The sequence below is a fragment of the Vidua macroura genome, chromosome 2 (assembly GCF_024509145.1).
Source record: "Vidua macroura isolate BioBank_ID:100142 chromosome 2, ASM2450914v1, whole genome shotgun sequence".
NCBI lineage: Eukaryota > Metazoa > Chordata > Aves > Passeriformes > Viduidae > Vidua > Vidua macroura.
This window is the reverse complement of record NC_071572.1, coordinates 73,167,088-73,182,099: the sequence shown is the minus strand read 5'-3', so window position 1 is coordinate 73,182,099 and position 15,012 is coordinate 73,167,088. Positions and strand designations below refer to the sequence as shown.

At 37.1% G+C, this 15,012-nt stretch overlaps 1 protein-coding gene across 2 annotated transcripts in view; it reads left to right on the top strand.

Moving 5' to 3' along the window:
• The window catches only part of KPNA1 (karyopherin subunit alpha 1), a 59,505-nt gene that overhangs the window by 9,962 nt on the left and 34,531 nt on the right, over window positions 1-15,012 (top strand). For both annotated transcript variants that reach the window (XM_053972120.1, XM_053972122.1), the window contains exons 2-6: window positions 3,746-3,879; window positions 4,682-4,789; window positions 6,513-6,612; window positions 7,172-7,266; window positions 10,592-10,723. In XM_053972120.1, coding sequence (XP_053828095.1) covers window positions 3,751-3,879; window positions 4,682-4,789; window positions 6,513-6,612; window positions 7,172-7,266; window positions 10,592-10,723 — 564 coding nt within the window. In that variant the 5' untranslated portion in view covers window positions 3,746-3,750. The remainder of the gene's footprint in view (window positions 1-3,745; window positions 3,880-4,681; window positions 4,790-6,512; window positions 6,613-7,171; window positions 7,267-10,591; window positions 10,724-15,012) is intronic.

Sequence of the window (15,012 nt, the reverse complement as noted above, 5' to 3'; positions counted from 1 at the left end):
AGTGGGTTTAATTTTGTTAAAATTTGTTTTTATGCAGACAAAATGAGAAGGAGAAAGTGTCATATGGAGCTTGAGTGCTGTTGCACAAAAGCCCAAGAAATATGAAAATGAATATGAACAACATGAAAATTCATTACTGGGTCTCCAGAGGTTTTTATCTGTAGCCAGGAGTATCAAAAAATGTGGACAATGCCGTGCTATCTTTAGGAAAGAAAAGATGGGTAGAACATTTCCATGACAACCACCACAGATTTTCTCCAGAAGTAGCGTTAATTTTGACAATGCAGAGAAGATCCAGGGTTTGCTATTTGCTGCAAGGGTGAACTTGAAGTAACCACAGAAGGATTTTCAGCTAAGTCACACCAAAGCTGCTGAAGACCAGAGAGACAATTTGAAGTTGTTTTGCTTCTGTGGTTTAGTCTGGGGAAAAAGTTACATCCTCAGAAATGGAGGAGGAGATTTATAGCAAACAATCCTTGGATGACTGTAACAACTAACATAGAGTTGTTGCATTTTTAGTCCTAAAAAGCCATCGTGTGCTCACACATTTGAATACGTCCAAAGATGCTGTCAGTATGTGTTGGGCTGGATGGAATCCTTGATGCACTCGTTGAATTTTTCACCAGTGGTCAGGAAACCAGTAAAAGAATGTTAAAGAAAGAATTGATTTTAAGATACGTTCAGGATATAAGAACTACATATAGAAAATAACTATGGGTTTAACAGTTATAGAGATTAGACAGACAGGTGTATAAAATAGGTATGTGGCTATGTCCTGGCATTTTATTTACTACCAATGATGGCCTAGTATGAAATAAGGTATTGAATCCATCTCTAGTTGGATTGGTAACTTCTCAGTGATGAAGAGAGTTTAATCTTTTCACCTTTAATGAAAGAAACTCTCTTCCCAGTCATTTGGTGGTTGGTATTTGTACTCCCAGGTAAAAGACAATATACTATTTCGAAAGGATTTTAAGTGTACAGTTTGCTCATGAAGTAGAGGAAGGGGTTAGTCAGCCAAGTAAGCTGTCTTGAAAATCAGAAATAAGCATAACCAAAACCTGCAGCTACAGCTTGTAGACGGTGTAAGAAAGATAATACCTGTGAAGCTGTTGGGTAGAGGGCTTGCAGTAAAGTCAGAGAAAGAATTCAAGTAAATCCTGTACCTGTATTTTCAATAAGTGAAACAATGATTTAGGGTACAACAGGAGGGGCTAAGAGAACTCTGAGAGGAAAATGGAAATTATTACCTTAAAGACAGAAGCAAAATTAATTGAAAGAAAATCAGTATGCAAACTGGGAGGGAAACTAGATTAATAAGTACACTAAGGAAGAATACACTTAAGGAAACCTACTTATGATGAAGTTGGTTGTGTCATTGAGGTTCAGAAACATTGGAACATTATATAGAGGCTCCATAATAGAAATTAGATTAAATTCAGTATTTAAGGGATGAAGATGTTCCCTGTCAAGAATTCAATTAAATTAAGAACTTGTAGGTATTGAAAGTGAAGGTATGAAATGATCACAGGACACTCCTTTATCAAAGGAGTTATCAGAGTCCTGAAATCCCAAACAAAGGCAAATACTGTCTTATGATTTGGAGAAGACAGACTTCAGACAAAAATGGAGAATTATTAGTAACACTATGGAAGGCCTGAGATGTTATCTGGGCTGTAGTGTATGCCTGTGTTTATTCATGGTCAGGGACAGAATGATCAGAGTGTCTGCAATGCCATTTTCCTGTTAGGAATGTCCTTCTAGCTCATGGTTGTCCACCTGGTGTTTGAATTCAACTTGTTTATTCTAAAATATATAAAATACTTAGTTCAAAATATTTTAGGAATGAAAGAAATTTTGAGTGTTTGTTGACTGAACTTCTTTCTACAGTTAAAATCCCAGGCTTATTCAAATAGTATGTGTGTTTAATATACAGGTAGTAGTCACTTAAATTAAAAATGTGAAGAACATATAATTGCCAAGCATACTGTAAGAAGCAAGAACACTTGAAGCTCAAATGTATAAACACAGGAAGAAATGGGTCTCAAAGCTGTTAAGAAAGATGTAGGGAACTTCTGGCGCTGTGAGATTTATCTTTTTGTTGTACCTCTATTAGAAAAAAAGGCCATTTCAGGAGAGCCTTTTTAGCAAAATTAGGCTGCTGAATTGCTTACCTATATACTCAGGTTTTTAATGTTGCATTTGGTGCAATCTGTGACTGACTGGCAATCAATGTAGTAGTTCTGAGTCCCTGAACAGTTTTTTCTCAGTTGTCAGAATACAGTAACACTTGAAGTGATGTCCAAAATTTCTGTGGAATTCTGTCCACTTTCTGTGAAAGTCAGTTCTGATCGTCAGAATTCTTATAAATGGTTGTCAGGTAGTAGCAACTTAAAAAGAGCCTCTAACAAGAAGCTTATTTGAGTATTTTTTTTTATTATTATTCTCTTAAAACTCCTTGTGCTAACCGAAAGAAGAGTTGTTAGAGTAGACTCAGTATACATTTGATGCATTTTAAAGAGGAAACCTAAGCTGTTGAGAATCTGTACAGACTCATGTTGCTTCATTTTAAAGTTGAAAATGCACAGGAGATCATTTATCATCTGGTGATTCTGTGCTTATGGAATTTGAGGTAGGTAGCTTATTTAATACAACACATTAGAGCATTTGAAAGAGAACTTTAAAAGTCCTGTAGATTTACTTTTTATATAGTGCCTCTTCCTAAATTCTGGGTTGCAGGATTTACAATATGTTGGAGTCTCTGCATCTCTGTGAAGATGCGTGGAAACACTGACGTGCTGAGAATTTGATTCCCAAACTCTTTTGGATTTAAAGGGATGATGTAAGGAGAGAAGTAGCAGCAGAATGGAGCACTAAGAGTAGAGACCTGATCCACACCCATTGCTTTCAGGGGAATGAGTTCTTTCCACACAGTTCTCCACCTACTGCTTTATGCTAAGTGACTTCAAAGTGTGGTGTTGTACATATGCAAAACATCATGGGCAGCTATAAATGCTGACCCACTGAGTTACGTAAGGCAGATGGAAATCACAGACTGAAAAAAGGCCCCTCTGCGTAAACAGTGGCAGGATTAGGGATTGGGGGTGGGGAGGAGGGGAACAATAGCACTGCTTTCTTTTCAGGACTGAGCATTTTCTATGGTTAAACCACCTTCACCTAAAATTTTTCTTTTCATTTCAATTTCCTTGTAGGCTTTGTCTGGATAGAAAGAACACAGGGTTTCTTCAACAGGATTGTGTTGAATTAACTTAAAATGTTGGATATGAAGTGCAAAAAAAAAGCCCCTGTACTGACATGCAAAGTAAATTAAGCTAAAAAGCAGCTAAGACATCTTCACTCTTGAGTAAAAACAGGAGTATGTAATTTGGCTAAATCTCTGTGTGGAGAAATGTTAAAATTTTTTAGTATAGTTTTCTTTTTAGCCCAGGCTATATACTCTGCCTTATAGACCTTAGTTCTTAGTAAAATATTTTACTTACTCTCTGATGCCTCAAAGTGGTAAAATAAAAGTTTGTTGGACTGATGTAAGGAACTGACACGCCAAAGTGACAATTCTGTGAAATTTTACTTTCCACCTTCTAAATTTTATTAGAAGTTAGGTGATGGAATATAGGGGGGCAGTGGCTGGATGTTCACGGCTACAGAGTTTAACGAGTGGACATGATATAAAATGATGTGTTGTTGAAGAGTAATTTTGTCTTCTTTTTTAAATTGCATTGTGAAGGAATCATGACGACCTCAGGAAAAGAGAATTTCCGGCTGAAGAGCTACAAGAACAAATCTCTAAACCCTGATGAGATGCGTCGCAGGCGGGAGGAAGAAGGTCTTCAGCTACGGAAACAAAAGAGAGAGGAGCAGGTAATGCACAGCATTGAGATATCTGTGACCAGTCCTTAAACAGTCCTGTCTTGCAGTGTCTCTGACTCTCTGCTTCTCTCAGACCCCTTCTTACTTGTTCCTGCCCTCCAAATTCATACACAGTCAGTCTGAAATCAGAATCACTTGCACACTTCATGCTTCTTCTGCAGGCTCTACAAGACATAGAGTGAGTGCTCCTCATTCACTCAAGTGTAACATTGGCCAGAGCAGCTTGAGGGTTTGAACAAAACTGTCTGATTAATAGCTGTAGCCTCTCCAGCTCTTCTCATGACATCTTAAACTGGGTACCTTCTCCTCATCTTACAAAACCAAATTCTGCTCATCCCAGTATAATAACCTATGTATGATCATTCTCCAAAGCCCTCTTTGCCACTGTAACTGGACTGTCAGAGCCCCTGCAGGTGTTCTATGAAGATGTGCAACACACAGGAATTTGAACCCCAGCATCCTCTGCAAGAAAGCAATGGTGTGAAAGCTAGACAGCTTGTAGATGGAGGCAGATGGTGAAGAAGAGAAGGGGACATCAGAGAACATTTTCCAAAAATGTTAGGAACCAATATTTTAGCACATTGCTGTTTGCATTTACTCCATGGCTAAGCTTTCTCCATGTGCTTTCAGTTGAAGTCCTGTAGCCACTGTACTGCCTTCTCTCAGGTGATAGCAATATGTAGTTCTTATAGCAGCCTAATGTAACATGCTATGTATATATTGGCTATGTAATATATATTAAATATATATTAAATATATATATATATATATGTTAAATACTTTCTCTCTTTAGTTGTTTAAACGCCGAAATGTTGCAACGGCTGAGGAAGAGGCGGAGGAGGAAGTGATGTCAGATGGGGGCTTTCATGAGGCTCAGATGAACAACATGGAGATGACTTCTGTAAGTGATGAGAAATGAATACAGTGTTCGTTGAAACTGGGCAAGTCTGTTGTGCAGTGACGTGATGGAAATGAAATTTCAGAGTGATGTGAAGAATGCATTCAGAGATGGACAACTCTGAAACATCCGTGTCAATGAACCACCCTGAAACAGATTACATGAGAGAAAAATGGCAGGGATATATAGCAAGTGGTTTTCCAGAGGATATGTGCTCAAGAAAGTGAAAAAAAATGTCATTGTCCTGGCAGACTGATCACATCCTGGATCACCATTACGGGTGATTCTATCAACTGTTGCCCAGAGATTTTTTAATCTGAAATTCATACTGCTTGAAGCATGAAAATACCAATCAGGCGGTGTGTTATTGCAATTTACAAAGTTAAAAAGGGGCTCAGTGGAAGTCTTTCTTAGCAGACTTTCAAGTGGCACCATTTTTAACCTAAGTGTTTGAAACACTGCTAGACCTAGCTTAACTGTATGCATGAGGCCTTGAACTACTTTCTATGCTAGAATTAAAAACTACAGAAAAATACTTCTTGTGGGAATTAGACATTTTACTTTCTCTCTGGAAAGAAAAATGGTAAAGGTTTCAGTTCTACAACAGAAAAGTTTAAGGAAAGTGCAGTTCTCACTTAAAAGTGTTGCTGATCTTCACAGTGTCTATGTTCAGAGTATGCAAGTGATGTTTCCATAGAAATCAGGCTGAGCTATTGGTGGTTATAGGAGCCTTGAAAATTACTGAGAATTTAAGCATAAGAGACATGCTTATAAACATTGTGGTGGATCAATAATAGAATATATGGTTTTACTCCTCAAGATACTATTCAAATATCGAGGCAAGTCCTAAATACCATTAATCATTTGTGTGGAAGCTTATATTAAACAGAGAGTAAAAACTAAGGAAAGGTTTATGCCTAATTGATAGATAGTGTCATTACACAGTTTTCTGTGTTAAATGCCATTAATTTCAGGCTCTTAACAGTTGGAGCTGTTGGCTGTTACAGACAACGCTTAAGTATTTTCAGCACTGTCATCTGTCTCCCTGTCTGTCTAAGGGTTGGGATCAGATGTATCTGAAGATGAGATAAGAAGTGGAAGAAAAAAATCTGACTTTTCTTATGCTTTTTTACATGGGTACATGTGTAGTGAGCAGAATGTCAGATTTTACCTAGCATAAGAAAGGTTGCTGATTTAATTTATTTATGTTATTGGAAACCATCACTATTATGGAAAATTTAATACCTCTCCTTGATTTTGATAACAAGCATTAGGGTTCGACTCTTCTAGAAATGACAGGCCCTATACATTTTAGTGTAAGAGAGTGAGTCAAAATGTACATGTTAGGGAAATCTAAATGCTAACATAATTACTTTTTATTAAAGCTGACAATTTTACACTTATTTTAGAGGAAGAGAGAGAATACCAGTGAAAAATTCTGAAGAGTAATTTTCTTGCCATATATTCAGGAAAATTTGAATTTTGGCTTTCAGTAAAGCAAAGTTGCATTTGAGAATGATGCTGCCCAATACATCTACATATTATATATGTAGATGTGCATATATAGTGATTCCTTTGTTGTCCATAATGGTTTTACCTAAGTTTTTATTCAGTAAGAAATAAGCTTTATACTGGTTTAGCAAATGTAACCTGTTTGTCGCTAATTGCAGGTTTTTTCCCCTTTTGTTCTCTTCACCCTCATTCTTTTTCCCCATGTAAATCCTAGAGTGCGGTCATCACTGCTGATATGATTGAGATGATTTTCTCCAATAGTCCAGAACAGCAGCTCTCAGCCACCCAGAAGTTCCGAAAGCTGCTTTCTAAAGGTAAGGGCTGAAATTATGCAGAGAAAAATGTAGAAGCCTCTCTAGCATGTGGTTTTAATTTGACAGCAATAAAAATTGAATTTCACACTGAAATTTGTAGGTCAAGCTCTGCTTGACACAATGCCAGCTTGATGTATGTAATAGTCATTTCTTTTCTTGAAATCTGTACTGAGTGTTGCAGATGTGAGATCTCCTCTTGGATGGAAGTTTAAATTTTGTAGGCAGTGTCTCTGTGATCTAAATGTGCTGATATACCAAAGGTGCTCTGCATGTGTGCATGCAAGAGTGACTGCACAGAGCTGCTGCTCTGAAATCAGTCTGTCTAAACTACTGAGTGCATCAGTGCTCTGAATCATGTTATCTTATTACGTCAAAACTTGGGAGTTTTCTTATGTTGACAGATAGGAATCTGTTGCCTTTTAGTGCAGTATTGTAGAAAAAGAACACACTCCAAGAAAAGAGCAGCCAGTATGTCACTGGATATTGTCTTGATGCAGTAATTTGAGAATTTCCTTACAAAGAAGTGAATATATCTAACTTAACTTCTTATTTTAAACAGAACCAAATCCTCCAATAGATGAAGTCATAAGCACACAAGGAGTAGTGGCCCGGTTTGTGGAGTTCCTGAAACGGAAAGAAAACTGTACATTACAGGTATAAAAACATAAATGTATCTGCCTTCTTAGTTCAGGAAGGCATTTGGTGATGCAAATTAGATAGGAAAAAGATTAGTGATTTGTTCAGCTATACTTCCTCTCTTTCTTCACTATGTTAAAAAAGCTATTTTATCTTCAGAATTTCTGACAAGACCTCTGGATGCAGGACAGGAGAGAGAGAGTGAAAGAGAGATGTCTGACGCGCATTGAATGACTGATAGGATGGGGTCTTCAGCAAATACAGAATTTGAAATTTGGAACTCAACAGATGAAAAGCTATTAAACAAAACTTTTATATTTGTCTTCTTTGTACAAATTGAAGGTAGTTTTAAATCTTTAGAATTAGGATTTAAATTGATTAAAGTAAAAAAAAAGTTTAGAATTTGTAGTGATAAACACAGAAAGCTGGAAACTTTACTGTGGTTTGAAAAAACTGAATTATATGTGCTACATTGGTGGTTAATTTTTCTTGACCTTTGTCTTATTTCCAGCTGTGTGTTTTTCTGGTCAGTCTATCTTGGCTAATAGAAAGTGAAAAAAAACAAATAACCTGGTTAAGGAAAAAATATGTTAACATGTAACCATTAAATACAACACACAGAATCAGTGTTCTTTTAAAATGCATAAGGCAACAAGCTTGTGAATGCCATTTGAAATCCAGATTTTGTTGACTGGAAGTATGCAAAACTTTAGTTTTTTTACACATTAGAGAAACCATTTACAGGTATTACTTTTCAGATTGTTATCCACAGAATTCCAGAGGTCTGTTAGCTTCCTTTGAGGAGTCTGGGGACAGTAACTAAGAATATGTATCAGATTTATGCTGGTTGGTTTGCAACCCCAAGGGAAGATTTGTAAGCTATGTGTTGTAAAAAAAAAATTGAATGCCTTTTATTACTTATTGGGGTCAAGCACAGAAACCTAAGGCAGGCAGATAAATGGAAGCAATTCTTGTGGCCTCAGTGGTGTAACCTTTATTGATTTTTACATGGAAATGGGAAAAATCAGTCAGAGTGGAAATGTGCAAACTTGTCCTAAAGAGGTTGTAGGAAAGCAGTGAAAATACAAGCTTGAGAATGTTGCTCTTGATACTCCATTTTACCTGGGTAATTTTCCTCCATCTTGCCAAATCTCTCTGCCTGCTTGGCAATTTAGTGTCTGCAGGTAGAACTTTTTGCTGTGATCAGTTGGGAAGTTCTCTGGAGCTCACCTTTTAATGTTTTTATTTGCTCTGTTATTGTTTCCGAAAATATTCCTTTGGGCTTGGCATTCTAGGCATTTCTAACTGTAGCCTAGCCTAGAAGGAAAGGATTTTCAACTTGTTCTGAGGCAGTGAAGTATAATTTATACTGCTTGTATGATGGATTAAATACGGCAACTTCCATGTTAATGAACTTGGAACTTTACAGGAATTTATGGTCTGCTTTTCTTCTATGTTTTCAATGGAATATCCTGTAAAAACTAGGCCTCTGGGATCAGTGATAGGGAGGCCTAATTTGTTAGGAATTCCTCTGTCTTGTTTTTACTCAAGGTAAATGGAAGACTTTAAAAAGCTCCCCTGTTCTCCAAGGTCAGTTTAGCCATACATGAGCAAGTACATTTGTCTCATGTGGAGAGAGGAATCTTACAAAAGAACAGCACCACAAAGATATCTTTGCCATTAATGTGTGACTGTTCTTTAGTTTATACATCCTGGAGCATCAGGTGTCCACAGAAAAGAAGGAAGGGAGAAACTGTCATTCTCTAACCTTTCTGTGACTTACACTGGAGACAGTGTGTGTCTCCAAGCTGTGAATTGTTCAAGCTAGTGGTACCACTAGGAAGCTGGAGGACAAACTTTAAAATAAGAGACCTCTGTGGTTGAAAGATGAGTTATGTTATAACATACCCCAGAACACTGGATACTCACTTCAGAGAAAGTAGAATTACAGGAAAGCAACATTTTACGTTGGCCTTAGGTTTTGGTCACACTGTTTTGCTTCTTGTTCATTAATGATGAATCTTGCAGTTTTGACTTTGTCTGTTTCTACTTTATTTTGCAGCCTATACTCTTTGTGCATTGCAGTGATGTATTTTGGAGTTCTTTATTCTGATCACATCTTACTAGAATGTTCAGTTGATCAGAAGGGCAGGATTAATTATATTGTATTAATTGTATTAACTAATTGTCTTTTCAAAACCAAAGTCTTTAACAACACATAGAAATGAAAAGCCTTAGAAGTCTAGGCTTAATTCTTGAGTTCTTATTTCAGGCACATTTCAGGATTTCGTGCAACTCCTTAGCAGGAGTTTTTGGTTTTGTAACTAAACCCTAAATATAAGTCCTTGCTCTGTCTCTTCAGACAGAGACAGATTGTTTTTGAAGGTATGTCAGTATTTCCACTGGAATACAGCTGGATCAGCATCTTTTGTTAATGTCAAAATCATTCATTTATAGCTTAGAACTTTCCATTTTTACTGTTTGTTGGTTTTTATTTTTCATTCAACTTTTAGCAGTCTTTTAATTCTATAGATTGTGAATGTACCTATTAAGATGTAAATTTGCTAGAGTAGTGTAATAATCTTTGGGCTGAAAGCATGCAGAAACCTACTCAAATCCTTTTCAAATTTCTAGAATCTGTGTTTTCTGATGCCTGAGGTCTCACGTAGAGTTAAAATTTGCATTTCATCTTAAAAAGTTAATGCTTTTGCAAGTTGACATTAAAATAATAAATGACAAAAACAGTTAAAAATGCAGTGTTCAGGATCTCACTTTTTCTTCAAGTCATGAATAAAAACATCATACACTAATAACATTTGGCATCAGTACTGATCACCAGAGTTGGAGAAAAGTTCTTTGTGTTGTTTGTTAGAAATCTGTTTTTGTTTGTTTGTTTTTTAAATCTCTTCTAGATCTTTTATTTGCTTCATATCCATGAAGTTTTGTCAAACAAGGTCTTCTCCTGCATCTTCAGGAATATCACTGGTGATCCAGTGAATGCAGGTGTCATGTTGTGGGAAAGCACATTGTTTTGTGTACAGGTTCTTAGCCAGTAAGAAAGGCAAAGGTAACATAAATGCATAGCAAAAAAAGAAAAATTTGAAAAGCCACCTCAAACCTGATGTTTTCATAAGGAACTCCTGCAAGTTTTTGTTTCAAGCGATAGTGATAACTCTTAAATACATGATTCTAGTTCTTTGCAAATTATCTGTTAATTAGTAATATCGCATGTTTTCCCTATGCCAAATCTGTCACATCTCTCTGGTTTTAAAAGACATTTAATCTCCATGTTTGGTGTGGCATAGAGAGCTCCTAGTAAACTGATTCGTATTTTGTTTTCCAGTTTGAAGCTGCATGGGTGCTGACAAATATTGCCTCGGGAAATTCCCTTCAGACTCGAATAGTGATCCAAGCAGGGGCTGTCCCCATCTTCATAGAGCTGCTTAGTTCAGAGTTTGAAGATGTGCAGGAACAGGTAAAGATTGAGAACAGTGTTGAATTTTGTGTGTGTTAATTTGTGGAATTGGAGGCTTTTTTGTTGGACTTTTTGTTTGTTTTGTTTGTTTGATGTTTTGTTGGGGTTTTTTTCCCCTTCTCTGGAAAGGAACAAGGCTATCCTGTAAGAAAGCCTTTAGAGAAAATGCAGTGCTTAGTATGTGTTAAGTTATCTAAGCAAGTATTGTATTTTTCTCTTTCTGGAAATTATATACTTAACCATAGCTAATGAGGTAATTAACTTTGTTCTCTAACAGGTTGTTATATTTCTGTCTATTGAGGAATTCAGGGAGCCTTGTTTGAATAATTGCTTTAGATATGAAAAGTTCATGCCTGTTTCTCCTGAAGATGAAGCATGAGTAGAAATTATAATTTGTTCTCCAAGCTCCTTACAGCATAGATGAATATTCTTCAAGGCCCACAGGCATGAGTATAAAGCACAGACCAAACATTTGATTCAATAGATTCCATTTGAGGTCTGTAACTTGTATTTAAACAAGGATGTACTTCAGACATGTAATCTTGCTTTGAAGACTTAGGGTGATGAAACATTAACGATGTTAACAAAGTTAGTTTCAGCCAATCTTAAGCCTAACTTGGAAGTATGTACCTTTACTGTACAAATTTGACTAGCTTTGGGTCCACGTATTGCTTTTGTTACATTTTTTACTCCATTAGTAAGTTCTTTGTTTTTTCCTATGGCTACTTGCAGGCCATGGTTTAGGCTTTACTTGAGTAAATGAAATTAAGCACTGTATTCTTATTTTGAGAATGTTTCTGTGGTGGCTGGTTTGTTTTTTGGTGACCTTTTTCTGAACGTTTCTTAGTTTCAGTATCTTTTTGTGGTGGTGAAATGACAAGCACTGGCTATTCCAGTAGCACTCTTTCAGCACTGCTGCTTGCAGAGATAGTACCTCATTTTCACTTCTGCTCGATATTTGCTGTGTAAGTATCCAGTGTCTTTGTGGACTCCTTGCCACAGAAGCTGTCTGTGAGTTCAGGTTAAGCTGATTATCCAGTATGATCCATTGTTCTTTTCAGAGTCACTGACTTCCAGGGTTCAGTTCTCCATCCTGTGTGACCTCTGTTCTGTGTTGCTAGATATCTGACCTTGCATTTGGCTGAATTGAGATGCATGATTGGAGGAGTCCCAACTCATAAACATTGGACTGCTTTGTGTAACTTGCCTTTCTTTCTTGTAGCTTTCTTGGCTCAGAGTGTACCACCTGTACTTAAGGTTGCCTAACATTTTCCACAAGACAGATTTTTTTCTTAGTTGCTTGTAGCTTTCAAGCTACTCCACTTGTATCTTTCCATTTTCAATGTTCTGTCTCTGACTGAATTATTGTTGAGAAGGCTTTTAAAGAGGAATGAAATTCAGGTGTTTGAAAAAATGTTAAAGAAAATAAGAAGTATTTTTTGTCCATTACTTTAGCCTTGAGGAGTTGAGTCTGCTGTTGTAGAAATTAGGAATGTAATAAGGAACTTGGCAAAATGGCAGATAAATGCTGTGTTCTGCCCGTGTGAAAATCCATCCAGACTTAGCTATATGGATCCTTTCAGATTTTGTAGTTTGGGGGGTTGAACTGGGTAGCATTGCTTTCCAAATTCAGCCATCACTTGAAGAGTGCTGTTCCTGCAGAATGATTGGTGCTCTGTTTATAGTAAAGGCTGCTCTTACTTATTTTTCTCCTAATGACTGATCTTCTGTGCAAGAGCTAACTTGCTTTTTTTGTTAGGTTGTTATCATCCCTGCTGATGTTCAGAGAGCAGGTGGGAAGAGCAAACCTGTTTAGATTAAGTTGTGCAGCCTTCAGTCTTTAAATGGGTGAATTAACGGAAGAGCTTAGAGGCCACAGTTAAGTAGTTTATCTGGCTCCTTCCCCCCTCCCTACCTCCTAATAAACTGCTGACATATTAAAATTCAGATTACAGGCAGGCAGAGAGGCTTGGTTGTTATTAATGAAAAATATTCTTCCATGCTGTTCAATTGCTGCCAAATTCATGATCTCTCTCTTACTGGTAATCTCAAAGTACCAGTTACAAATTGCTCCATAGTAAGTTGTGCTGAAGAAGGAAAATGTACCTTGGCAAAGTGTTACTTGCACTGTTTCATTGTGGGTTTCTGTGCTGCAGCTCTGGAGATTGTAGCCCTACTCACAGCTGCCATGGGGTTTATGCTGGCCAACAAAAGAGGAATTCTGCTTTTTTCCCAACAGCTTTATAAAGCCCCAAGCACTTCACCATAGTATCCTCTGAAACAAAAATTAGGAGCATATAAGCATTGAGAAGTTAGCTCTTGTACTTCTGCATTACAGGATAGCAGTAGTACACAATTGCATAGTATTTTTCCAGATGACTCTTGTCTCATTCAGTATATGCACAGATTGTTGCCCTGGTAACCGATGAGTGGGTAGTAAAGGAGGCTTTTATTTGTCACACTATGACCCTGTTTGTTAATGTTGGAACAAATTATAGTACATGGAGGACAATAGGGAAGAAATTCTTGCGATTAAGCCTGATAGTAGGTTTGTGAGAAAAATGTTTCTACTGCTTAGTGTCTGATGTGGGGTGATTTCCTTCTCTCTTTTCAGTAAGTGGGTACTTGTTCTGGGGTTTTTTAATGCTCAAGGTGAAATATTTCTTTTTCATTTTGTAGTTAGGACAACTCAGCAGTGATTTTTATAGTTAGGCCTGTGTTTTGAGCAGGTCTGATCCTGGAGTTCTCAAGTTGGATTTCTGAAACTGGGTGATATTTGGCTACAGTTTTCTTCTAAAATGATCACCCTAATTGTGTCTCACAGTAGTACTGTGAAGATTATTATTTGCAAGCAACTGCATTTGCAACAAATTACAAAAATACAGAAAATACAGAAAAATACAGGAAAATACAGAAAATTTAACAGCGTGTTCAGGGCAGAGGGGCCAGAAGTTAACCCTGTAATCATATAGTAGAAGATGAAGAGAGAAAGAAGTATTGAAGGCTGTGTTCTAATTAGGATAGCAATTCTTTAGAAGGAAATGTTAGGTGATAACATTATTTTGAATATGTAGCATGGCATAAGCAAAAAAAATGTATAATATCTTACTTATTGGCTAGTCATTTTCCACTGTTTTTGTTTTACAGTGAGTCAGTTTTAAAGATGTATGTGTTTACTTTGTCTTTTATTTCTAACTTCCCTTAGCAGTAGTTCAGGAACAGATATCAGTGTACCTTATCTTCTGATCACAATATTCCCAACATGTATTTTTCATATCTATAAGCCAGTTTTAATTTTACAGTTTCTTCCTTTGCATATGCTAGTTTTCTGAGTCTAGTGAAGTGTCTAAGTCAGCTGTTTTATAGAAGTCTGTGAAGGAATCTTTATAGCTATGTTTAATAAGCAACATGTATGTTAATGAAATGATTCCTTACATCCTACATCCTTTTACAAGATCTGTTTCCCATTAAGCTGTGCAGGCCTTATTTAATTAGCCTACCATCCTTTAACTCTTTCATTGCTTGTATTGTGTGTCAGTCTTTCTCTGTTGTCAGTGGTCAGACCATTTAGCATACATTTTTCCAATCAGAGAAACTGAATTTATCACAGAATCTATATCTGCATTATTTATGAAAAACACTGGCTACATCTCCCTTCTCTCCCCATTTCTGTTTTTGTTGTACTGATTTTTAGGTTTAGTCAGTGGCATATGTCCTAGTCCTTTTCCACTTACCACAGTATTTTTTCCAAAAGACATCTAGAAATTTTGATATACCTGCCTGAAATTATTTATATTGAAAGACTCCATCAAAGCCTTTTAGACCTGCTTAAGGTTGATGTGGCTTCAGCAGTGTCTTAGCTGCACTTTTTTCCTGACTTCCCCTCCTGTGGTACTTAAAACCCAGATGTCAGCTTGGGTTTCCTTGATGAATGTGGAATTTCCTTCAAAACCCATGCAAGGTGTTGTGCTGCCTGTCGAGGAGGATTGTGATTGTCTCACTGTGACAGGTATGTGTCACCGTGCTCCACTGGACAGACAGTGGCATGAGCATCCCCAGCTGCCCTGTTCCCCTTTGGGAAAGTTTCCATTTTCAGCTGAGGCAACCAGTATGTTTCTCCCTCAGTATTTTTCCATTTCTAGTTGTATTGCTATTCCTTTTGGTAATCATCACTTGCTTGGCAGAGCCTGGTATCCAGGCTCTGTTTGGCTTTTACATCAGCAGTCCTATTAACAAGCTCTTGGTAATCAAAATCAGGACAAACAGTCAAGGTATGAGGATGAGCTACT